Source organism: Schistocerca nitens, chromosome 1 (genome assembly GCF_023898315.1).
Source record: "Schistocerca nitens isolate TAMUIC-IGC-003100 chromosome 1, iqSchNite1.1, whole genome shotgun sequence".
Taxonomy (NCBI): domain Eukaryota; kingdom Metazoa; phylum Arthropoda; class Insecta; order Orthoptera; family Acrididae; genus Schistocerca; species Schistocerca nitens.
Genome location: NC_064614.1, coordinates 279,758,828 through 279,784,262, shown reverse-complemented (window position 1 = coordinate 279,784,262; position 25,435 = coordinate 279,758,828). Strand labels below are relative to the sequence as shown.

At 39.8% G+C, this 25,435-nt stretch overlaps 1 protein-coding gene across 2 annotated transcripts in view; it reads left to right on the top strand.

Annotated features, from left to right (window-relative positions):
- The window catches only part of LOC126248144 (transmembrane protein 135-like), a 107,887-nt gene that overhangs the window by 967 nt on the left and 81,485 nt on the right, over positions 1 to 25,435 (top strand). For both annotated transcript variants that reach the window (XM_049948862.1, XM_049948851.1), the window contains exon 2: positions 9,075 to 9,205. In XM_049948862.1, the coding sequence (XP_049804819.1) occupies positions 9,075 to 9,205 (131 nt within the window). The remainder of the gene's footprint in view (positions 1 to 9,074; positions 9,206 to 25,435) is intronic.

The following is a 25,435-nucleotide window of genomic DNA, read 5'->3' as shown; positions in this document are numbered from 1 at the left end:
AAATTAAACTGTAGATAAAATGATTTTATCGTGATGTGATTTGTTTTTCTATTTCCATGTATTAAGCTCTCACAGAAGGTGTTCTTGTTATGCAGGAATTTTGATTTGTGCCAGTTCACGTAATATTAAATAGCATAAGTGATGCCTAATAGGGTTTTGTAAAGCTTAAAGCACAGCTCTTCAGCAGTATGTGTCTTTCCTTATGTAATAGCTTGATATATGTTTTCTGTCTGTTTGGTTTCAATAAACTGGACCAGAAATAACTATTTTGCAAGAAACAGTTGCTGTCATGTAAGTGGTGTCATCCTTCAAAATCCAAGACTCAGAAATGATGTTGTGGTCTAACCCCCAAGCATTTTGTTTTTGTGTTTATTGTTTGATGTGTATGCATTTCATACTGAATATGCCTTGTTTAAATACATATTGTGTGTGTGTGTGTAGTAGTGGATGAAGCCAGCAGTTTCAATCAGATGTCAGTGCTGTTTAAATTCTCATGAAAGGATTAGAAAATGTGTATATTGCAGATATGAGTTCAAATAACTAGGGATTATGAAGACTGTGACTATACATGTGTTTTTAACCAATATTATACATGGTAGGTCATGTTATCTGACAGATATCCAAGAAATGCTTGGTGTCATGTTGTTTATTGTAAAGTTCTTCCACCAAACTGTATTTTAACAGTGTTTTAGCCCTACCAACAGTAGTGGACTCAGACCCAAAAATATCCTTTTAACTGGTTATACTGTACACTTTGGAGAATGGATGCACAGCCAACACTGTGCGTAGATGAAATAGGCAAATAAAAAGCATATCCTGACACAAGTTATGACAGACAGTGCAGTGGATTATCATCATGCTAAAAAATGAGGATGTAACATGCTGAATCAAATAATTTGACAAAACTGAAATTTAAATGCATTCAATTGATAATGCCATCGTATTTTACAGTGAGTATACTAGTATTTGTTTATGCCATTACCATATTTTATATGTAGCCAGAGTGTTGTTATTTGTTTGTGGGCACTAAATCCTTGGTACATTGTCGAGCAACAGTTATTTTTTGCTACAGTTCAAAGTAACCCTTGAAGACTAAAGGGAATTTGTTGTTGTTGTACTTCATTGTGTATTATCCATTACTGTTCATTAATGAAGCAGTGTTGTGTTTTAGGAAAGTTTTTCTTAAAGCTGAAAGACTGCTTTGGGAATGTTTAATTATGAGAAGTTCATGTAGACTGTTTCTTGCACTTGACTTATATGGGCAGTACAAGAGATTTCTTTCAAGGGTAGCAGTTATTAGTTGATGACCTGCAGGGTGGTTGTCGTTTCAAGTGCAAATAATGCGAAATCATATGAATATTCTGGGAGGGAATGCTTAACATGTCGATTGATAGTGGAAGAATTACTTATCATCAGAACTGTTGGTCAATCCATTTTGAGGGAAATACGGAAGCGTCCGATCCCGCCTGTCTGCTTTGACCCATGACGTCACAAATATGGCGGAAACAAAAACAAACACACACACTTTCCACGAGAAGCCTAATGACACTAACAGGACAGGCGCGGGAAATGGGGTGTTTTGGGTGGGGGGCAAACGAAATGTAAATAAATTTAGACGCCTTGCGTAGCTACAACATGTAAGTGAAGACAGCCATGCATGAATACCCACCCACCTCCCCAGGGGTCGTAACCCCTGCAACCCATAGAAGATAAAGATGCTTCAGTAGCTGATTAGTGTTTTTTGTCTTAAAAAAAAAAAAAAATCTCACGGGATAGAACGAACAGATCAGAAAGATAAATATAATAAACTAAAACAGAAATTGGAGGAAACAGATAATTAAAATAAGTAATAAGTGTTTTTTTTTTAAAAAAAACCCTCATGAGATAGAACGGACAGATCAGAAAAGTAAATAAAATAAGATAAAACAGAACTGTAGACAGCCACACTCAAACCAAACTCCGCACCGTCATGACGTCACACACGACAAAACCCTTACGTCACGGGTCAAAGCTGACGCGTGGGATCGGACGCTTCTGTCGACCCATTTTGAGATGTACTTGGAAAACAAAAAATGTGCATGAAATTAGTGTCACAGTTTCTCATTCTATATAACAGATGAGTCGCAAATGAACTCACTTTCATAGATGATAGGGTTTGATCACATTTTTATGACACCCAGTGTGAGGTGATGAAATGCAGTATTTCCGTTACAATCCATCTACAAAGTAATAAATCCAGAATAGTTAATCCCAAAGAAAACTAAATAAAGAAAAGCAAGATCTGTACATATATAAATACATACATATGTACATACCTACCTTCATCAATACCTGTTTCATAGATGATGAATAAGGCGTTTCGTAAAGATGTGGAATGTGTCACTTTAACATAAGTTTTCTTTACACAAAATGAGTAATTAATATATTATTTTTAATTTTTTATGGGTACTACTTCATATCTAAAAATTCATCTATTGAGTAGAAGGAGTTGTCATTCAGAAATTCGTTTGATTTGCTTTTAAATGTTGGTTAGCTATCTGTCAGACTTTTAAAACTATTTGGCAAATGATCAAAGATTTTTGTGGCAGCATAATTCACCCCTTTCTGTGCCAGAGTGAGAGTTAATCCAGAATAGTGAAGATCGTCCTTTCTTCTAGTGTTGTATATATGCACTTATTTTTGAATTGGGATGGGTTATTAATAACCAAGTCCATAAGTGAATATATGTGTTGCAAAGGTATTGTGGATAGCCCAAGTTCCTTAAATAAATGTCTGCAAGGTGATCTTTGGTGGGCTCCAGCTATTATTCTGATTAAATGCTTTTGTGCAATGAATACTTTCTCTCTTAATGACGAATTGCCCCAAAATATGATGCTATATGAACGAGTGAATGAAAATAGGCGTAGTAGGCTAATTTAGTGATATGTTTTACACCAAAATGTGCAATGACCCTAATAGCATAAGTAGCTGAACCTAACCGTTTCAACAGATCATTGATGTTTCTGCCAATTCAAGTACTCATCAATGCACACACCCAGAAATTTTGAATATTCTGCCTTAGCAACAGACTGCTGTTCATAGCTTATATTTATCAATGGCGTTATGCTATTTACTGTACAGAATTGAATAAAATGTGTTTTGTCAAAATTTAGTGAGAGTCCATCTGCAGAGAACCACGTAATAATTTTCTGGAAGACATTATTTAGAAATTCCTCAGCTGATTCTTGTCTGTTGGGTGTGATTACTATACTTGTATCATCAGCAAAAAGAACTAGCTTTGTATCTTCATGAATATAGAGTGGCAAGTCACTAATGTATATTAAGAACAATAAGGGACCCAAGACTGAGCCCTATGAAGTCCAATATTAGGATAAAAATTTCAGTGTTCAGTGTGTGTGCTGACCATTGTGAACTATCATTTGGAAACCACCAACGGTTTGCAAAATAATTGCTCTGGAAATGATATCTCAGAGAACTTATGATTGTTGTTGTGATACAGAACCGATAATTTATTTTCATGTTGATTTTCAACCATTTGTAGAAACCTGACAGTCAAATGATGTAAGAATGGGGTGCTTTTGAATTAACATCTAATTTCCATCGATATGTTAAACATATATATAAACTAGCTGTGGTATTATCTGTTTAAAACGGATTTTGGTAAGCCCTGTGGAAATTTGGTGAATGTTGACATCCATAAGCTAAAAGAAGAGTGGGAAGAAATAGGCTACTTTGTGAAGAAAGTAAATAATGTTTGCAAAAAACTTTATCTTCAGTACTTTTGTCATAGAGTTCCTCAGCATTTTATAAATGCATAATACCTTCATTCATCCACCAGTAAGAAAGAATGGGTATTTGTCATATGCTTGACACACTATTATTTCATATAAGAGCGGCAAGGGAAAAATGTAGCGAAGTTATATATGAAGTACTGGGCATAGTCCGTATCAATTCAGGCAGGCTAGGAAAAAATCTTACCTACATAGTCTCGGATGTTATTGAATTTAGCATGGGTTAAAGTGAAGGACTAAGTAAGGAACACACATTTTTTTGTTTTCTCAAAAAAAAAAAAATTCTGCTCCGAGATACAGCCCTCCAAAGATGACACTGCACATTCCATTTTGAAGATGTGAATTTTGGAAAAAATTTAAAACACAGTATCTTTGGAACAGTTCTAGTTATTTTATTGGGGTTTTCTTTTATTTGAAAGATAATTGCTTTATGATTACAAAGAAATCGTCCATTTGCACTTATCTTTCAAAGTTTCTTTTACTGTAGCTTTCTGAATTTTTTTGTAATTTATGGAAATTTTTTTGTTTTCCAAAAATGCCAGTCCATAAAATTTTGATTTTTTTTTTCTGTTGATTAGTATCATATAGTCCTACATTCCCTGAAAAGGAGAGCTTCCACTTTTAGGTTGAACAGGTTTTATAAACAATTGAAAATTTTGCTATACATAAAACCTATTTTATTACCTCATTGTCACATAACAGGCTCATAAGAATCAAAACCTAGCCTTATTTAACATAATATTAGTTTTGAAAGATGAGTAAAAAATAAAAAAATAAAAACGTTTCAGTTTATACCACTTCTGTGCACTCTGTTTTGTATTGAAATTAGCCAGTCAATGAAATAAAAATGTGTTCCACTGCTTCAGTATCTTCCTTTGATGTAGAGTGATTCTTTCTTGTTGAACCAACAGGAACTGGAGCACTTACAGTCTTCAAAACATTGTGAACAGGAAGTGAGCATTGATGGCGTTGTTGCTGCCCTTCAGCTGGAAACCTGTCTCCAGCAGCTGGTCCACGTTGCAGCATAAAGTTCGCTACAGTTTCTGGTGTCTGTAATCTCTGCAATCCAGCAGTCACTGTCGTACACACACGTCACAAACATCCCCCTTCTGAGGTTGTGATTCTGAATATTATCCTGCTGTTTCTGAGGTGTTGGCTGAATGAACAAAATTTCTTCTGTCTTCCTCTATAAAGTGCTTGCAATATTAGTTCGCCCATCACTTTGAGTCCAAAATTGTGTCTTTTGAATTCCTTTCACAGGAGTCATTTGTTTGGACCGTTCTTCTTTTTTCTGCTCACGGAATTCTTTGATTTTCTCTTTGGACAAAAGAATGAGGGCTGTGGATATGAAAAATTTCACGACTCTCGTAAAAGCCTCAGCATTCTGATTCGCAGCTGTATTTGGTCTGGAAAGATTATCTTTTGTACCTAGCGTGATGCTTCAGCTGGCCTCCTACACCATCATAAGGCCCCTTCCCGTAACCAGTAGCACTGTATACCCAGTTGGTTGGCACAAGTGACTTACTCAATTCAAACAGCTGGTAACGATTTTTAAAATTACTAGGAGCACCATCAGAAATAATGATGATCTTCTCTGTCCTTATTTGCAGTTGAAGAATTTTGCGCATTGCTAGCAAAGCATGTGCTGAGTCATGTCCTGTGTTATCACTTATAACAGCAACATTTGAGGTCGTGTTTTGAAAATATGTCACTCCTGTAAAAATTGAAACTGGTCATTACTCCAATGATACCATTGTACTTCTGGTGGGAGAATTACAGACCAGTTCTCAGCAAAATCACAGTGAAGCACTAAACATAATTCTCCAGCCTCTACACACCCTTTCACTTCTGCGACGTATTGTTACAATTTCTTCAGATGCTGGTGTGTTACTGCTTTCGCTGACTACCAAGTTCATCAATGAAACTGTCAAAGGCAACAGTTTTCTTAATTAGTTTATTTTCCTCCCATGTCACATATATATAATTTCTGCAGAGTTATCTGCTACGTCTTCCAGGGGAGTCACCACATTCTTGAAACAAACAGGTCTCTTGCTTTATGTCACAGACTACTAATGATTTCACATGCCCAACCAAGGTGTCATATGTCATGTGCTCGAGTAAAGTCTTCAAAGTTACTACATAAAGTTCAAAATTTGCGCAGTACAAACATAAACGGACATCTCTAGGTGGGTGTGGAACTACCCACTTAGGTCAAGTGCATAAAATTTTGATCTTTCAATATGTGAAGTTGTATAGTTGCTCTTATAAATTGCAAAAGTTTCTTTAATACTGCGAGTCATGTACCTCTTCACTTTCACAACTTTTTGACCTTCAACTGTTACAGTTATAGTGTCTTTTTTTTGTTGGCACTCTGGTGAGAACAGTCCCATTTATCTTCTAGATAAAATGATTGGACTATTTGAACTTGAGCTGCTTCTAAGTGATGACCGTAATAGGGATCTGTTGTTCCAAAAACTCCTTTTACAGACCTCACATTTCTTGATTTGTTACCATGAACTTTGATACTGATGGAACGTGGTTAAAAATTGTTTTCTTTGAAAATGTCTCTGGAATAATAGTTAAAACTTGCACCTTCTCACTATAGGATGCACAGTATTCAACAACTGAATTGATATTTGTGAAAAATTCCTCGCAAGAGTGCTTTGCTTCATTTTCTTCTGAAAATGGAATTTCTGCTTTGAAGAGTGTGGTCAGTTTTGCTGTAGTGTATTCATCCATAGCTTTACTAGTTTCTTAACTGGACTGACACCTACCTCTGTACTTGCCTGATTCAGGGTATTTAATTCTTCCTCTATTGATGCAAAATCTGCATTGTTTGCACCATGGGACACAGTTAGAATCATTTCAGATCTTGGGGAGAGAGAAATCAGTAAGTTAACATATTTTGCATGTTTTCATTCAATAATGTCATATGGAATAATGTTCTGGGATAACTCATCTTTAAGAAAGAATGCCTTCATTGTTCAAAAACATACTGTCAGAATAATCTTCTTGTAGACATCTGTTCCTGACTACTGCTTCACAGTATATTTATTCCTTCATGAAGTTTGTTGTAAATAATCCACTACAGTTCAAAAGGAGCAATGATATACATAATTACTGTGCCAGAAGGAAGAATGATATCCATTATTACACACAAAGATTGTCTTTAGCAAATTGCTGCAACTAAAATTTTTCATCATTTACCCAGCGACGTAAAATGTATGACAGACAGCAAAGGAAAATTTGAAAACAAACATAAGCAGTTTGTCCTTGATAACTCTTTCTATTCTGTAGAAGAATTTCTATTATTGTAATGTGTAAAAGGTGGTGAACAGGAATTACTAATAAAAAAATAAATAAAAATAAAAAAAGCAACTCCTAAATGTTCAGCATGTAGCCATGTTTGCAAATTGATTTACAATGCATCATTATGATCTGTTGTGCAAAATGATCAATCAGTTCAGTCTTAAAGGTTGGTGAATCTACATCGATGTCATTCTCTCAGTGAGCTTCCTCTGCATATCCTGTTGTGCTCTCATCACTCCCCTGAAATCCAGAATCGTACTTCACTATATGCCACATGCTACGAAAAGTGCCTCAACGTGGATGAGCTTTCTATGGTGCTGTATTCATATCTGCATTTCCTGATTTCCCTCTCAATGTGTGTCTTATCCTGTCTACCCCACTCTGTCTTTCTTGCTCATCTCAACCAGTCCAGCCAACACAATCCTTCATTTGAATATAGCTTCAGTATCAAGACAATTGTTTGTGTCTGTATTAGTAGAGAAAGCCAATTTGTTAGCTGGGCGAACATGCTCAAGTTCTTGTCTGTGTGTTCATGTCAGGCGATGCCCATAAAAGTCTGATAAAATTGCTCCCATTCTTCATACACATCAAATACCTATTGAGTAGAGTGGGTATATTTCTGAGACGTTACTGATGACACTACTTGTTACGGTAAAGTGTCATTATTGACCAACTGCAGGGGACTTCAGGATGACTTGGACAAGATTTCTGTATGAACTTATGAATGGCAGCATTAGCATGACAGATTGCCATGCTAAAGGGCCCGGGTTCGATTCCCAGCTGGGTGGGAAACTTTCTCCGCTCAGGGACTGGGGGTGTTGTGTTATCATCATCTCATCTCATCCTCATCGACGTGCAAGTCACCGAAGTGGCATCATCTCAAGACTTGCACCAGGCGACCAGTCTACCCGACGGGAGGCCCCAGCCACATGACATTTCATTTCATTGGCAGCAACCTTTAAATGTGAATAAATGTAGATCATTGCAAGTGAGTAGGAGAAACATTCTTCTAATGTTTGAATACAGTATTAATGATGTGCTCCTTGACTAAGTCACTTCGAATAAATATCTGTAAGTAATGTTACAAAACAAGAAATTGAATGAGAAAATAAGGTCAGTTGTAGGAAATATGAATGACCAGTGTGACAATTAACGTGGAAAGTTCTGGGAAAGTTCAGTGCACATACAACAAAGCTGTCTATAGAATGCTTGTCCAACACATTGCAAAAATTTATTGTTAGTTTAGTTACCTGTCAGTTTGACCAGTACAAGTGGATGATGTTTTTTCGCTTTCTCTGTATGTGGTATAATGCCTGTTGAAACACCAAATACTTAGGCTCACTTAGTTATGGAAGCACCCATCGTATGAGCACCTACAATTTTCCTGTGTTTGAATTCAATAGCTCCAACATAATGCACTCACTACAGGACTCTTGGTTATGGAAGAACCCACCAAATGAGGACCAAAAATTGGCCCAAGTTTGAATTCACTTAGCTCTGACGTAATGCAAGCACAGCTTCACAGAACACTGTAATGGCCATGGCTGACACTGGCAAAATTTTGAAGAGATTGCAAAGATGCCTGTCATGGTGAAATACAACAGCATAACCTGTAGGCTTGGCTAACGTCTGCATGTACTTTTAAGCATGCATTTCTCACTGTGGTTTCCATGTTTTTGTCTAGCTTCTGTATTTTAGAAAAGTTTATAGACCAAACATGGCCTCGAATGTTTCTTACAAATTTGTTAGTGTCTAGCTGACTTAACGAACAGATTTGTTAAAGAATGACATCACAAAGTATAACAGTGAAGATTACTGATTTTCCATGTTTCACTTTATATGCACTTGTATTACTATTTTTTAGAAACTTCGTAGTATTTTCATATTTGTATAAATTCATTGTACAGTAGCTTATGTACGTGTTAATTACTTTTTATATAAAATGTACTGAAATAGTAAAATTTTGAATTACAGCTTGCTTTGCTTATGAGAGGCAAGATACCCTCTCAGAAAGACCTTCGAGGAACACTTCTAAGAATCATTCAGTCCACATCATTCCTTGCATGCCATGCATTTAGTTATTCTTTATTCCTATGTCTGCTTAGGTGAGTATGAAATGCCAAGTACTGCAAATTTATTTACTGAGAAATGTGTGTAGTGAGAGTAGCCTGAAAAGATTTGGGCTTCACTCATGCCTCACAGCCATATTATACTATTTACTTTCATCATTTATTGGTACATATTTTATAACTATTGACCTAAAATTGTAGGTCATTGTGAATAGTAGTGCTTGTTATATACATCCGTCAAAAGCAGCAAAATTATATATGTCTGCAACAGTGATGGAGTTCTGTGTGGTGTAAAGCTATTTATTATAGATGGTTGCTTCAAATGAAACTTCTTGTAAGTTATATGTGTGTTTATGAAACTGCTCCTCCGTCTTCTGCTAATAAAAATGGTTTCTGAATTAAAATGTGGCCATATTGGTCATGATAGAGAAATGCTGAGAGGTTTATGGGAAAAGCAAGATCATAAAAAATTCATGGAAAGGTACATGACGTGGTAATGGAGGACCAGTGGATTAGTGTGTTGAAAAATTGAAAAAGGAAAGAAGTAAGGCAGATTAGGTTTCAACATTCCACAAACAGTTAGGTCATTAGAGACAGAGAACAAGCTTGAATTCAGGACAGAAATCAGCTATGCCGTTTCCCAGCATTTGCCTGAAGCAGTTTAGGAAAACCCCAGAAAATGTAAATCTTGACGGCGAGACTATCATTTGAACTGTTACTCTCTCAAAAACGAGTCCACTGTGTTAACACTGCACCAAATGAAAATATTTGATCACTGTATTGTTCTCACAAGAATGAAATTGATTTTGTGAGCTGCATTGTTACTGTAGGTGAAACTTGAATTTCATCATTAGAGATCAAAATCCAGAGAGCAATTGAAACGGTGAACAGAGTCAGAATGGTCTGTACCAAATAAAGTTGTTGTTGTTGTTGTGGTCTTCAGTCCTGAGACTGGTTTGATGCAGCTTTCCATGCTAATCTATCCTGTGCAAGCTCCTTCATCTCCCAGTACCTACTGCAACCTACATCCTTCTGAATCTGCTTAGTGTATTCATCTCTTGGTCTCCCTCTACGATTTTTACCCTCCACGCTGCCCTCCAGTGCTAAATTAGTGATCCCTTGATGCCTCAGGACATGTCCTACCAACCGATTCCTTCTTCTAGTCAAGTTGTGCCACAAACTTCTCTTCTCCCCAATCCTATTCAATACCTCCTCATTAGTTATGTGATCTACCCACCTAATCTTAAACATACTTCTGTAGCACCACATTTCGAAAGCTTCTATTCTCTTCTTGTCCAAATTATTTATTGTCCATGTTTCACTTCCATACATGGCTACACTCCATACAAACACTTTCAGAAACGACTTCCTGACACTTAAATCTATACTCGATGTTAATAAATTTCTCTTCTTCAGAAACGCTTTCCTTACCATTGCCAGTCTACATTTTATATCCTCTCTACTTCGACCATCATCAGTTATTTTGGTCCCCAAATAGCAAAACTCCTTTACTACTTTAAGTGTCTCATTTCCTAATCTAATTCCCTCAGCATCACCCGACTTAATTCGACTACATTCCATTATCCTCGTTTTGCTTTTGTTGATGTTCATCTTATATCCTGCTTTCAAGACACTGTCCATTCCGTTCAACTGCTCTTCCAAGTCCTCTGCTGTCTCTGACAGAATTACAATGTCATCGGCGAACCTCAAAGTTTTTATTTCTTCTCCCTGGATTTTAATACCTACTCCAAATTTTTCTTTTGTTTCCTTTACTGCTTGCTCAATATACAGATTGAATAACATCGGGGAGAGGCTACAACCCTGTCTCACTCCCTTCCCAACCACTGCTTCCCTTTCATGTCCCTCGACTCTTATAACTGCCATCTGGTTTCAGTACAAATTGTAAATAGCCTTTCGCTCCCTGTATTTTACCCCTGCCACCTTTGGAATTTGAAAGAGAGTATTCCAGTCAACATTGTCAAAAGCTTTCTCTAAGTCTACAAATGCTAGCAACGTAGGTTTGCCTTTCCTTAATCTTTCTTCTAAGATAAGTTGTAAGGTCAGTATTGCCTCATGTGTTCCATCATTTCTACGGAATCCAAACTGATCTTCCCCAAGGTCGGCTTCTACCAGTTTTTCCATTCGTGTGTAAATAATTCGCGTTAGTATTTTGCAGCTGTGACTTATTAATCTGATAGCTCGGTAATTTTCACATCTGTCAACACCTGCTTTCTTTGGGGTTGGAATTATTACATTCCTCTTGAAGTCTGAGGGTATTTCGCCTGTCTCGTACATCTTGCTCACCAGATGGTCGAGTGTTGTCAGGACTGGCTCTCCCAAGGCCGTCAGTAGTTCTAATGGAATGTTGTCTACTCCCAGGGCCTTGTTTCGACTCAGGTCTTTCAGAGCTCTGTCAAACTCTTCACGCAGTTTTGTATCACCCTTGTATAGACCCTCTATATACTCCTTCCACCTTTCTGCTTTCCCGTCTTTGCTTAGAACTGGGTTTCCATCTGAGCTCTTGATTTTCATACAAGTGGCTCCCTTTTCTCCAAAGGTCTCTTTAATTTTCGTGTAGGCTGTATCTATCTTACCCCTAGTGAGATAAGCCTCTACATCCTTACATTTGTCCTCTAGCCATGCCTGCTTAGCCATTTTGCACTTCCTGTCGATCTCATTATTGAGACGTTTGTATTCCTTTTTGCCTGCTTCATTTACTGCATTTTTGTATTTTCTCCTTTCATCAATTAAATTCAATATTTCTTCTGTTACCCAAGGATTTCTAGTAGCCCTCATCTTTTTTCCTACTTGATCCTCTGCTGCCTTCACTACTTCATCCCTCAGAGCTACCCATTCGTCTTCTACTGTATTTCTTTCCCCCATTCCTGTCAGTTGTTCCCTTATGCTGTCCCTGAAACTCTGTACAACCTCTGGTTCTTTCAGTTTATCCAGGTCCCATCTCCTCAAATTCCCACCTTTTTGCAGTTTCTTCAGTTTTAATCTACAGTTCATAACCAATAGATTGTGGTCAGAGTCCACATCTGCCCCAGGAAATGTCCTACAATGTAAAACCTGGTTCCTAAATCTCTGTCTTACCATTATATAATCTATCTGATACCTTTTAGTATCTCCAGGATTCTTCCATGTATACAACCTTCTTTTATGATTCTTGAACCAAGTGTTAGCTATGATTAAGTTATGTTCTGTGCAAAATTCTACCAGACGGCTTCCTCTTTCTTTTCGTAGCCCCAATCCATATTCACCTACTATGTTTCCTTCTCTCCCTTTTCCTACAGTCGAATTCCAGTCACCCATGACTATTAAATTTTCATCTCCCTTCACTACCTGAATAATTTCTTTTATCTCATCATACATTTCTTCAATTTCTTCGTCATCTGCAGAGCTAGTTGGCATATAAACTTGTACCACTGTAGTAGGCATGGGCTTCGTGTCTATCTTGGCCACTATAATACGTTCACTATGCTGTTTGTAGTAGCTTACCCGCACTCCTATTTTTTTATTCATTATTAAACCTACTCCTGCATTACCCTTATTTGATTTTGTATTTATAACCCTGTATTCACCTGACCAGAAGTCTTATTCCTCCTGCCATCGAACTTCACTAATTCCCACTATATCTAACTTTAACCTATCCATTTCCCTTTTTAAATTTTCTAACCTACCTGCCCGATTAAGGGATCTGACATTCCACGCTCCGATCCGTAGAGTGCCAGTTTTCTTTCTCCTGATAACGACGTCCTCTCGAGTAGTCCCCGCCCGGATATCCGAATGGGGGACTATTTTACCTCTGGAATATTTTACCCCGGAAGATGCCATCATCATTTAACCATACAGAAAAGCTGCATGCCCTCGGGAAAAATTACGGCTGTAATTTCCCCTGGCTTTCAGCCGTTCGCAGTACCACAACAGCAAGGCCGTTTTGGTTAGTGTTACAAGGCCAGATCAGTCAATCATCCAGACTGTTGCCCCTGCAACTACTGAAAAGGCTGCTGCCCCTCTTCAGGAACCACACATTTGTCTGGCATCTCAACAGATACCCCTCCGTTGTGGTTGCACCTACGGTACGGCTATCTGTATCGTTGAGGCACGCAAGCCTCCCCACCAACGGCAAGGTCCATGGTTCATGGTGGGACCAAATAAAGTAACAGTTTCTTAAATGAAATCAGTGATTTGGGTGTGCAGCAGGGATTTAATTACTAGTGTTTGTTCTTTAACTAGAAATTATTTTTGTGATGTCTTGATCACAAATCACACGTAACAGCAAAATGTGTCAAATGCTTTAGGAAGACTATGCTATGTTTCATAACAACAAATTGTCTCCGATGGGCGTGACGTCACAACTGTTTACATTAGATTCGTTCGAGCGGTTGCAAGCGAGCTTATGCGCATGTGCAGTTGAGTCGCATATGAGCAGTACCTTCTCCCACTTCTGGCTACAGAAATGTGGCAGTTAGCTATAAAAATAATAGCATCAAGCAGCCAGATGCTATCCGGAAAAATTTTACTGGTGCACCTAAGGTGCCAGATGCGCAACAGGCCCGGAACTAGGGGGCGGGGAGAAACTGGGGTATCTACAGTTTCAGGGGGAGGGGGGCGGGGCGCCAAATTCATATTATTGAAGAAAAAAGACCTTGTTTCACAAAGCGCCTAGCATCCAGTGCATGATGATCTGTTCAGATTAATGCACATCTTTCTTCTCTTATATTGTAACCAGCACGGTAGCTGTTCGGTCAGAGGGTTAGCTGCCCTCTGTAATAAAAAAAAAAACTGAGTTAATGGATCAAGGGCAAACTGAAACGCGTGTCTTGCGACATTCGCCCCGAGCAGTTGCAACGAGCGATAACGAACAAAATGAGATTTTTAAAAAATCGATTACTCATATGATTTTGAACACATCCGTGTTGGTTTTTGAACATTTTTTTATCAAATTCCAAGTTGATTTCTGAATGAATTGTAAATTGATTTTTGAATGCATGCATAGTGTATTATGTCACACAAAACAGCAAGTTATTAGCTAATAGGCAGTAAAGACTACAAATTTTCTGAAGAGTTCTTGTTCTGCCGGTTACAAATAATCCCATCCAGTATTAACTGCGAGATTTTTTAAAGAGGGGGCAGGGTGTCAAACCGGCCGACTGGGAGCAGGAGAGGCACCACAGGACATTTTAATTTCCACTGGCCTGAATATGGTTTGATGGCACCCATTACAAAATATTACGCATTTGAATTCCACAGAGCGGAATACAGAGATGTGCGATGGAAGAATGCTGTGTGAAGAGGCGTGGCACTGCACTTCGGCACACATACCAAATAACATGTCTTACGTTCCCTTGAACATGTTTTATGTATCAGACTCTTCAGAAAGACGTGCGCTACAAAATGAAGATATTTTTTAAAAGTCGATTTTTTAAATTTTTGGCATCCTGACTCAAACGCTCGAGGGAGGGGGAGCGCCACTATCTATTATTGTCATGGTTCGGAAATATTGTAGATCCGGACCTGATGCACAGAGCAGTCTGAGTTGTAGTGGGGAGGTGGTAGTCTCCACATGACCCGTGTTTACGTTAAGTGGTTTTGCTGTTTCCTCTTCGTTTATTGCTCTCACGTCAAATGAAAACACAATGGATTTCTGTGGCCGGGAGCTATAAAGTGAATTAAAATACATTCACATAATAACGGAAAGCTAAAATATGTTATTAGTTTCAGATTTTATTTTTTTTCCCCATCTTTCTGACAGTCAAGTGTTAATCGCTTTGCAGAACAATGAAGTTATTTTTATGGTTTGTTAAAGAAATTTGACTTTTATTATTCTTTTCTGCTGAGACAGTCAATTTATTTGAAACGAAGTGTTTAATTCCTCACTATTGGCTAGTTTTAACTGTTCGCTGCATTTCAAGTTCATGTTTTCATCTTCTAGCATGTATGGGATTATGCCATAATAAAGAACCAAACATGAGATAATATGCTACTGGTACTCCAAGAAAATTTACATCTGAATCTGGACATACGAATGTGCACTTTAAGCCAAATTATGCATTTTAGTATGGTTCTCAAAATTCTCATGCTCTTGGAGTATCCTCTAATGTCTTGTTTCTTTTATGACATAATGTAAGATCTTTTAATGTTTTACACGTATGAACGTATGGGCTTCCTGCGTCATCGTGGCAATTTCTAGCAGGTCACGGGAAAATATTCCAATTGGTTGTTTGAAAAGCATTACATTCAAGTAAAGTAAATTTCCTTTTACACAAGATGAACTCTGTGCGCGAATGTCCGATGAATTTCTTAAATCACAGAGCGTTTGACTCTCATTCAAAAATCAAATCTTTGAGGACGACCATTTAGAATATTTTCGAGCCCAGAAGATCAGACATTTATGTCGTTGTTAAAAATTTTACTGGCACATATGTGTGATGTATCTTAAAGTGTAACACGTGCAGAAACGATCAACATTATGTGTGAAAGCTTAGCTTCTTTTGCAGCTTATTAATCTTAGAGACCAATATTATACGTGAAAGCTTTTCTTTTCTTGTAGCAACACTATGTATATTAATTTAAACCATTACTTTTTCCTATTTGTGTGTCTCGCTACTTAACAGTGATGTTGCTATTGACTGACTACATCACGTGTCCTATGCTATGAATATCCGCCTCATCGGCTGCCGAGATCGCTTGACATGAGCTACGACTGGCTTACAAAAGCGCATTGCAATCTTGATTTCAATCCTTCGGAAAGTAACATGCGGTGTTTGGTGGAATTCGAATTTGTACTTCCGTAATACGAAAATATGCAGTGTACATCTTTCCAAAATGTGTTTTTTCCCTGAGTGCCGGGAAATTCTATGCCGATGTATGAAACCACAACCATTGAAAGGATTGATAAGTTTTACAGTTCTGAGGAAAAGTACACTGTTACATAACAAGGAAAAAGTGTATTCTCATCCGGGAGAAAGTGTATTTTAATTGGAAAATCTGGGAATTTTTTTTCCTCGTCCACACCCTGATCTTACAAACTATTGTTGTATTTGAGCAATTTGCAACAAAAATTGTCATACGTGTAAGGATGCAGGATATAAATAGTTATGCTGCTTTTTAAGTAAAGATAAGATTGAAAGGCATAAATGTTGTCTTTCAAAGAAAACAATACGTAATACTGAAAATGAGTCAATATTTTATTTGGTTATGAGACACTATAATGATTTGCCAAGTTTATTGCAAATGAGAAAGTGACTTACTGTTCACTCATTTGAATACTAGGTAAAATCTTTTAATCAGCTTTAGAACAGTATGGTGAAATTTAGATGAAACAGAAAGAATGTTAATCCAGAATTAAATGTCTGACAAATGAAATAAATCAAGTTAAATTGACTATGATTGTTATCATGAGAATAAATTACAGTTGCTAGACCTATTGTGAAGATGTTCCAACAGACATCACGGGCAAAATATAAGTTTGAGAATTGGACTGAATTGTGTTGCAGACTTTTATTTATACGAACTTTTATTTATGTATTATTTGCTGTTGTTACATATGACCTGCACCGTAGAAGATATTGCAATCCATATTTCACAGTTGCTCAGGACAGCACTATGGAGATGGTGGATGGGAAACAGTGACATCAGCTTGGCTGAGAACTGTGATGTAGGGGTGGGCAAGAAATCATGTATTTGTTGCAAATCACATGACTGAGAAATCTCAGTTATCCCAATAACAACTTTACAGAATGTGCCTGCAATTCATTCACATCTAGAAGTCACAAGAAGTCCCATACAGTCTAGCCATCCATGGCAGTTGCCTCTGTAGTGAGAGCAATCCTTCTCCAAATATACCCGAGGTCTCACTGTCATTCATACACCGAAATTGCCCTCCCAGCCTTATGCAGACATGTTTCCCATGTTTTGTTTCTCCAGTTGCCTGCCGCCTTCTACATTCCTGCCATATGGCCACAAAGGATCACCTCCACCCCCTTTCCATGGCTGGGGCACATTCCTCTACAATAACACCCCCAATGCCCATGGTCTTGCTGCTATTGACCAGTACCTTTCCTAATGCCCAACTGATGTGTCAGTGTCGTAACTGCCGCCTGCTTCACATCTGCTGTGCAGCGAGCTACGTTAATTTAAGTATTAACTGTATTTTTCTTACTTGTCACTTCTTCTGTCGCTATCGGGTGGAGAAATGTAAGGTACCCCTGAATAGGTCAGGCGTGCACTACACACCGGAAGCGGCTACAAGTGTAGCGGAGTACGTGTGGAGTGCACATGTGGGTTTTTTAGGTTAGAGAATTCCCTACCTAGGCCCGACAAGACACCTACTGAGATGCGGCAAGTTAGTAGTAGGCAAAACGCAACAGGGAATACCAATATTAAAGTGGTAATAGTAAACTGCAGGAGTACCTATAGAAAGGTCCCAGAACTGCTCTCATTAATAAACGGTCACAATGCCCGCATAGTACTAGGAACAGAAAGTTGGCTGAAAACTCAGATTGGAATGTATACCGCAGAGATAGGCTGGACAGTGAAGGGGGAGGCTTGTTTATAGTGACAAAAAGTGCAATAGTTTCAAAGGAAATTGACGGAGATCCGAAATGTGAAATAATTTGGGTGAAGGTCACAGTTAAAGCAGGCTCAAACATGGTAATTGGATGTCTCTATAGGCCCCCTGGCTCAGCAGCTGTTGTGGCAGAGCACCTGAAGGAAAATTTGGAAAATATTTAGAGTAGATTTCCCCACCATGTTATAGTTCTGGGTGAGGATTTTAATATGCCGAATATAGACTGGGAGACTCAAACGTTTATAACGGGTGGAAGAGACAAAGAATCCAGTGAAATTTTTTTAAGTGCATTATCTGAAAACTACCTTGAGCAATTAAACAGAGAACCAACTATGGCGATAATATGTTAGACCTTCTGGTGACAAACAGACCTGAACTATTTGAAACAGTTAACACAGAACAGGGAATCAGCGGTCATAAAGTGGTTACTGCATCGATGATTTCAGCCGTAAATAGAAATATTAAAAAAGGTAGGAAGATTTTTCTGTTTAGCAAAAGTGACAAAAAGCAGATTTCAGAGTACTTGATGGCTCAACACAAAAGTTTTGTGTCAAGTACAGGTAGTGTTGAGATCAGTGGACAAAGTTCAAAACCATCGTACAATATGCATTAGATGAATATGTGCCAAGCAAGATCGTAAGAGATGGAAAAGAGCCACCGTGGTACAACAACCGAGTTAGAAAACTGCTGCGGAAGCAAAGGGAACTTCACAGCAAACAAAAATTTAGCCAAAGCCTTGCAGACAAACAAAAATTATGCAAAGCGAAATGTAGTGTGAGGAGGGCTATGCAAGAGATGTTAAATGAATTCGAAAGTAAAGTTGTATGTACTGACTTGGCTGAAAATGCTAAGAAATTTTGGTCTTATGTCAAAGTGGTAGGTGGATCAAAACTAAATGTCCCGACACTCGGTGACCAAAATGGTACTGAAACAGAGGATGACGGACTAAAGGCCGAAATACTAAATGTCTTTTTCCAAAGCTGTTTCACAGAGGAAGACTGCGCTGTAGTTCGTTCTCTAGATTGTCGCACAGATGATAAAATGGTAGATATTGAAATAGATGACACAGGGATAGAGAAACAATTAAAATCGCTCGAAAGAGGAAAGGCCGCTGGAACTGATGGGATACCAGTTCGATTTTACACAGAGTACATGAAGGAACTTGCCCCTTCTTGCAGCGGTGTACCGTAGGTCTCTAGAAGAGCATAGCGTTCCAAAGGATTGGAAAAGGGCACAGGTCATCCCCGTTTTCAAGAAGGGACATTGAACAAATGTGCAGAACTATAGACCTATATCTCTAACGTCGATCAGTTGTAGAATTTTGGAACAAGTATTATGTTCGAGTATAATGACTTTTCTGGAGACTAGAAATCTACTATGTAGGAATCAGCATGGGTTTCAAAAAAGTCAATCGTGTGAAACACAGCTCGCGCTATTGGTCCACGAGACTCAGAGGGCCATAGACATGGGTTCCCCGGTAGATGCCATGTTTCTTGACTTCCGCAAGGCGTTCGTTACAGTTCCCCACACTCGTTTAATGAACAAAGAGCATATGGACTATCAGACCAATTGTGTGATTGGATTGAAGAGTTCCTAGATAACAGAATGCAGCATGTCATTCTCAATGGAGAGAAGTCTTCCGAAGTAAGAGTGATTTCAGGTGTGCCGCAGGGGAGTGTCGTAGGACCGTTGCTATTCACAATATACATAAATGACCTTGTGGATAACATCGGAAGTTCACTGAGGCTTTTTGCGGATGATGCTGTGGTATACCGAGAGGTTGTAACAATGGAAAATTGTACTGAAATGCAGGAGGATCTTCAGCGAATTGATGTGTGGTGCAGGGAATGGCAGTTGCACCTCCTTGTAGACAAGTGTGTGTGCTGCAAATACATAGAAAGAAAGATCCTTTTATCATTTAGCTACAATATAGCAGGTCAGCAACTGGAAGCAGTTAATTCCACAAATTATCTGGGAGTAGGCATTAGGAGTGATTTAAAATGGAATGATCATATAAAGTTGATCGTCGGTAAAGCAGATGCCAGACTGAGATTCATTGGGAAAATCCTAAGGAAATGCAATCTGAAAACAAAGGAAGTAGGTTACAGTACACTTGTTCGCCCACTGCTTGAATACTGCTCACCAGTGTGGGATCCATACCAGATAGGGTTGATAGAAGAGAGAGAGTAGATCCAACGGAGAGCAGTGCGCTTCGTACAGGATCATTTAGTAATCGTGAAAGCGTTATAGAGATGAACTCCAGTGGAAGACTCTGCAAGAGAGACGCTCAGTAGCTCTGTATGGGCTTTTGTTGAAGTTTTGAGAACATACCTTCACCGAGGAGTCAAGCAGTATATTGCTTCCTCCTACGTATATCTCGCGAAGAGACCATGAGGATAAAATCAGAGAGATTAGAGCCCACACAGAGGCATACCGACAATCTTTCTTTCCATGAACAATTCGATACTGGAATAGAAGGAAGAACCGATAGAGGTACTCAAGGTACCCTCCGCCACACACCGTCAGGTGGCTTGCGGAGTATAGATGTAGATGTAGATTCCAAACCTACAGCTTCCTTCCTGATCACCACGATAAACCACATCGTCACTCACAATTACTTCACCTTTGTAGGCATCACCTACAAACAGAACTGTGGTACAGCAAATAGCACCCCACGTGGCATCATCCTATGCCAACCTATTCATGGGCCATCTTGAGGAATCCTTCCCAACCACCCAGAATGTCTAAACCTCATCCTGTTCAGTTTCATTGGTGACATCTTCATCTTCACAATTCAGACAGACTCCTCCAGAACCTGAACAATACCTTCTCCCCCAGTCATTTCACCTGGTTCTGAACCCAACAACCCCCCAGGGGGTCCACAACTCTTTTGTGGATACGTGCGTGGCGAGCACGGGGCCCCGAGCTGTTGCAGCCTTCTTTCTCTCCAGGGGTGCATTTACTTCCCCTTCCCCTCCTTTCCCCTCCTTGCTCCTTTCCCGTTACCCTCTCCTCTCCCTCTCTTGCTGTCCTTGCTTATGTTGGCCCTCGCTATCCTCCTGGTTCTGTTGGTTTTACAATTCGGTTTTGTTGCGTAATCATCTCCTCCTTTTGGCATTCCCTGGTCCCCCTCTGGGGTTTGACCTCCATTACAAAATTTCTCCTTCGTAGTTTTTTTCTCTCGAATAACCCATTTGGAGGGTACGATGAATCAACTTTGGCTACTCTACATTGTATTAGATTTCTTCAGTTTCCAAATTTCCTTCATCCTTTTAGAGTGTTGTTCCCTTTCTTCTTGAGTCTACTTTCGTCTAGTTATTTTCTTTCTCTCCTGAAATTCTGCCTTTTGAACTGCCTTTCTGAAATGTGTTCTGTTTTCTATTGTGTCTATTGTAACTCCAGCATTTTCAATGTCCTTTTCAGTCTCTATGAACCATGCTGGCTTGGATTTGTAGCTATTGAGTAATGTGAATATCCGCTTGGTTAGTCTGTTGTTATCCATTCTGAATATATGTCCAAAAAACTGTAGTCTCCTCTTCCTCATTACATCAGTTAGTTTCTCTGTTTTCAGATATAGCTCTCTGTTTGGTCTTAACCTGTATTCAGCATTATCGTTTCTTTTAGCTCCCAGTATTTTCCTTAAAATTCTTCTTTCGACCTTCTCTAGTTTCTCAAGATCTCCATTTCTTGTTAGTTTAAGTGTTTCTGCCGCATAGAGAGCTTCAGGTCTGGCCACTGTTTGGTAGTGTCTTAATTTCATGTTCCAGGACAAGGATTTTTTATTATAAACATTTTTGGTCATATGAAACACTCTTTCCATTTTGTGCACTCTAGTTTCTATAGCTATCTTTTCTTTGGCATTGTATGTAATACACTCTCCTAGGTATTTAAAGGAATCTGTTTTGTGTATTGTGTTGTTGTCAACTGCAATATTTTGAGGAGCATCACAGATGTTTGTTTGTCATAAACTTTGTTTTTTCATAGGATATTTGTAGTCCTACTTTGGCTGCTTGTTTTTGTAGTTCTCTTATTTGTTCTTGGGCATTGTCTAGTGAATCTGTAATCAATGCCATGTCATCTGCGAAGGCTAAACAGTCGACAGTGATCTTGTTTGGATTTCTCCCTAGTTGAATCCCTTTAGTATTGATGGCTTTCCTCCATTCTCGAACTACCTTCTCCAAGACACAATTGAAAAGCAGAGGTGACAGACCATCTCCCTGTCGAACACCTGACTTTATTTCAAACGATTTTGAGAGCTCTCCCCTAAATTTTACTTTCGATTTTGTATTTCTCAAAGTACCTTTAATTATTGCAGTTGTTTTAGCATCGAGTCCCAATTCTTTTAAGATATCAAGCAGTGTATTTCTGTCAATTGAATCATAGGCTTTTTTAAAATCCACAAAAGTAATTACATATTTTAAGTTCCTGATTTTCCTCATTTCTATTATGTTCTTTAAATTTAGTATTTGTTCTGCACATGACCTTCCCTTCCTAAATCCAGCCTGATACTCTCCTAGCTGTTTGTCAAGTATCTCTTCTGCTCTTTTTAAAAGCGCCTTAGACAAGATCTTATAGGTCACTGGTAAGAGGGAGATTCCCCTATAATTGCTAGGATCTGTTTTCTTCCCTTTTTTATGTAGTGGATGTATTAATGCAGATGTCCAGTCTGGTGGTAATCTGTGTGTTGTCCAGATTTCTTTTAGTATTTCTGATAGACACTGTATCATGTTGTCACTACAGTACTTCCATAGTTCAGCAACTATATTATCCTCTCCAGGGGCTTTATTATTTTTAAGCTCTTTTATGATTTCTTTTATTTCTTCTGTGGTTGGCGGTTTGGAGTCTGGTGGTGTTGGGTTTACAATATTGAAATTAAATTTTTCTTTCGGTGGATAACAGTTATATAGTTCTTCAAAATATTCAGCAAGTATTCTACAGTTCTCTATGCTATTGTATGCAGTTTTCTGCGTTTTTGGGTCCGTGAAAAATAGACTAGGAGGAGAGTATTTCTTTAAGTTACTTTTGAAAGTTTTGTAAAAGTCCCTAGCATTGTTCTGTTTGAAGTTGGAGTCTGTTGATGCTAGTTGGTCTTTTATGTATTGAACTTGGATCTTTTTAAGGCCTTTTGAAGCTTGCTTCCGGGCTTCTTTTAGGGAGTTCCTATTTTTATCATTTTTGTTGGCATTCCAAATGTTCCAAGCTCGTTGTCTTGTTAGGATTAGTTTGTCACACTCATCATTCCACCAGGCATGTTTCCATTCTCCTTTGTAGTGTGAGCCATTTGGGGAAGATCACCTTACCTAGTGTCTCCGATGTGCGCCCTCCTAGTACATTCCACCTTTTCTTTCACGTCGTTGTCTGATGCTAGGGTGCATAGCCAGCACGGTAGCCAGCCCGTGTGGTGGGGTCGCTATGTACCCTTTTGGTTGAGCCCCCTGAACACACAGGGATCACACTTCTGATACCTGAGCTGTGACCTCCTCATGCATGCCTTGGAGAGGTTGCTCGTCATCCTGGAGCGTCGGAACTCCTGGCAATGGCCGCCGTGCCAGACGGCCCTTGCTGTGGCTGGGTGGCTCCCGTGAGGAGAGCCCCTGATCGGAGTGGGTGGTATCAGGGCAGACGCTATGCAAATGAAACGCATACGGGTCCAGAACTCTGGCCGTTCTTCTGCGGCTGTCTCTCTGCGTGGAACTGATTCTTCAAGTGCTGCTTCTCTTGCCCCTTCGGCTTTCCCTTCCATGGCTACCCCCTGGAAAGAGGGTCAGGCCCGTCGGCTAGGGGCGAAACCTTTCCCCCGTTATCTAGTTTGCACCAGGACTGATGGAGATACTTTCACCAATACCAAACCTTTATTCTTTGTGGAACACATTGAAGACAAGTTTGGCGAAATGGACTCCCTGAGCAAGATGCGGTTGGGTTCGTTGCTGATCAAAACTGCTTCAGCTGCCCAATCTGCAGCCCTTCGTGCCTGTACCCATCTTGGCACAATTCCTGTGTCCATTACCCCCCACCAGTCTCTAAATATGGTACAAGGTGTGATTTTTCACAGGGACCTCATGCTTCAAACTGATGAGGAACTTCGGGACAATCTCGGACGGCGGGGTGTTCACTTTGTTCGGCGTGTTCAGAAGGGTCCTAAAGACAATCGCATTGATACTGGTGCCTTTATCCTGGCCTTTGAAAGGGATACCCTCCCCAAGAAAGTTAAGATTATGGTTTATCGATGTGATGTGAAGCCGTACATCCTACCTCCTATGAGGTGTTTTAAGTGCTTGTGTTTTGGACACATGTCTTCCCGCTGTTCACAGGCCCCTCTCTGTGGTGACTGTGGATGTCCACTCCATGAGGGGAGTCCCTGTGTTCCCCCTCCTGTGTGTGTAAATTGTCGTGGTAGTCATTCTCCACGTTCACCAGATTGCCCAGTATATAAGAAGGAAAAGAAGATACAGGAGTATAAGTCCCTCGATCGTTTAACCTACACAGAGGCCCGTAAGAAGTATTCACGTCTTCACCCTGTGTCCATGACATCTAGTTACGCCTTGGTTACATCTTCACCCCTTCCTCCCCCTTCCTTACCCCCATCCCGGACCCCCCTCCTCCCCCCCTCCCCTGCGGCTCCCACACCTTCTCCTCTGGGCGCTGCTCCCCCTCCCCAGCCGGAGAAGTGTCCTCCTCCTTCAGCGTCTGCCGGTCAAGGGCGTCTCTCCCGGGATGCCCCTTCCCGGCAACTTCCAGGCCAAAGGTCTGCTGCCGCGCGACGACTGCGAGAGCCGTGGTCTATCGGCCCCCAGGTCGCCCGGTCTCTTTCTGTTCCTGATCTTCCTTTATGCCACACAGCCCTCCTAAATCTCAGCCTGAAAAGAAGAAGAAACATAAGTCCCGGGACAAAGAGCCTCTGATGTCACCGGAGGTCCCATCCCCGACTTCACAACCGGATTCTGACCTGTCGTTCATGGATGTCGCCCCCTCCTTGTTGGTGACGGGTGGGGACCCGGTGGTATGACTGGCTTTAGCGTGTTCAGCCCCCATTTAAATCATCGTTCTGTGGTTCTCCAATGGAATTGTAATGGATACTATCATCACCTTCCGGAATTGAATGCCTTCTTTTGTCTTACTCTGCAGCTTCTCCAGGAATCTTATTTTACTGATGCTCACTCACCGACCCTCCGTGGGTTCTGTGTTTTCTGTCTAAATCGGGTCGGACCCCTGCGGGCTTGTGGTGGCGTTTGTACGTTTGTCTGTACAGACATTGCTAGCACGTGGATTCCTCTTCAAACTACATTGGAAGCGGTTGCTGTTAGGGTCCACCTAGACTCTGCGGTCACGGTTTGCAATCTTTATCTCCCTCCTGACAGTACTCTTACACCTGCTGCCTTAACTGCCCTTCTTCAGCAACTTCCTCCTCCCTTCCTCCTCTTTGGGGATTTTAATGCTCATCATCCCTTGTGGGGCAGTGTCTTCCCATCTAGACGAGGTCTTCTCATAGACCAGTTTATTGCAGACCACGACTTTTGCCTTCTTCATGATGGCTCCCCTATTCATTTCAGTGCTGGTCATGGTACCTTTTCTGCTATTGATCTTTCTCTTTCTTCTCCCTCTCTCCTCCCTTCATTACATGATGACCTTTGTGATAGTGACCATTTCCCGTTGATTATCTCGCTCCCTTCCCGCTCCCCGATGGACAGGTT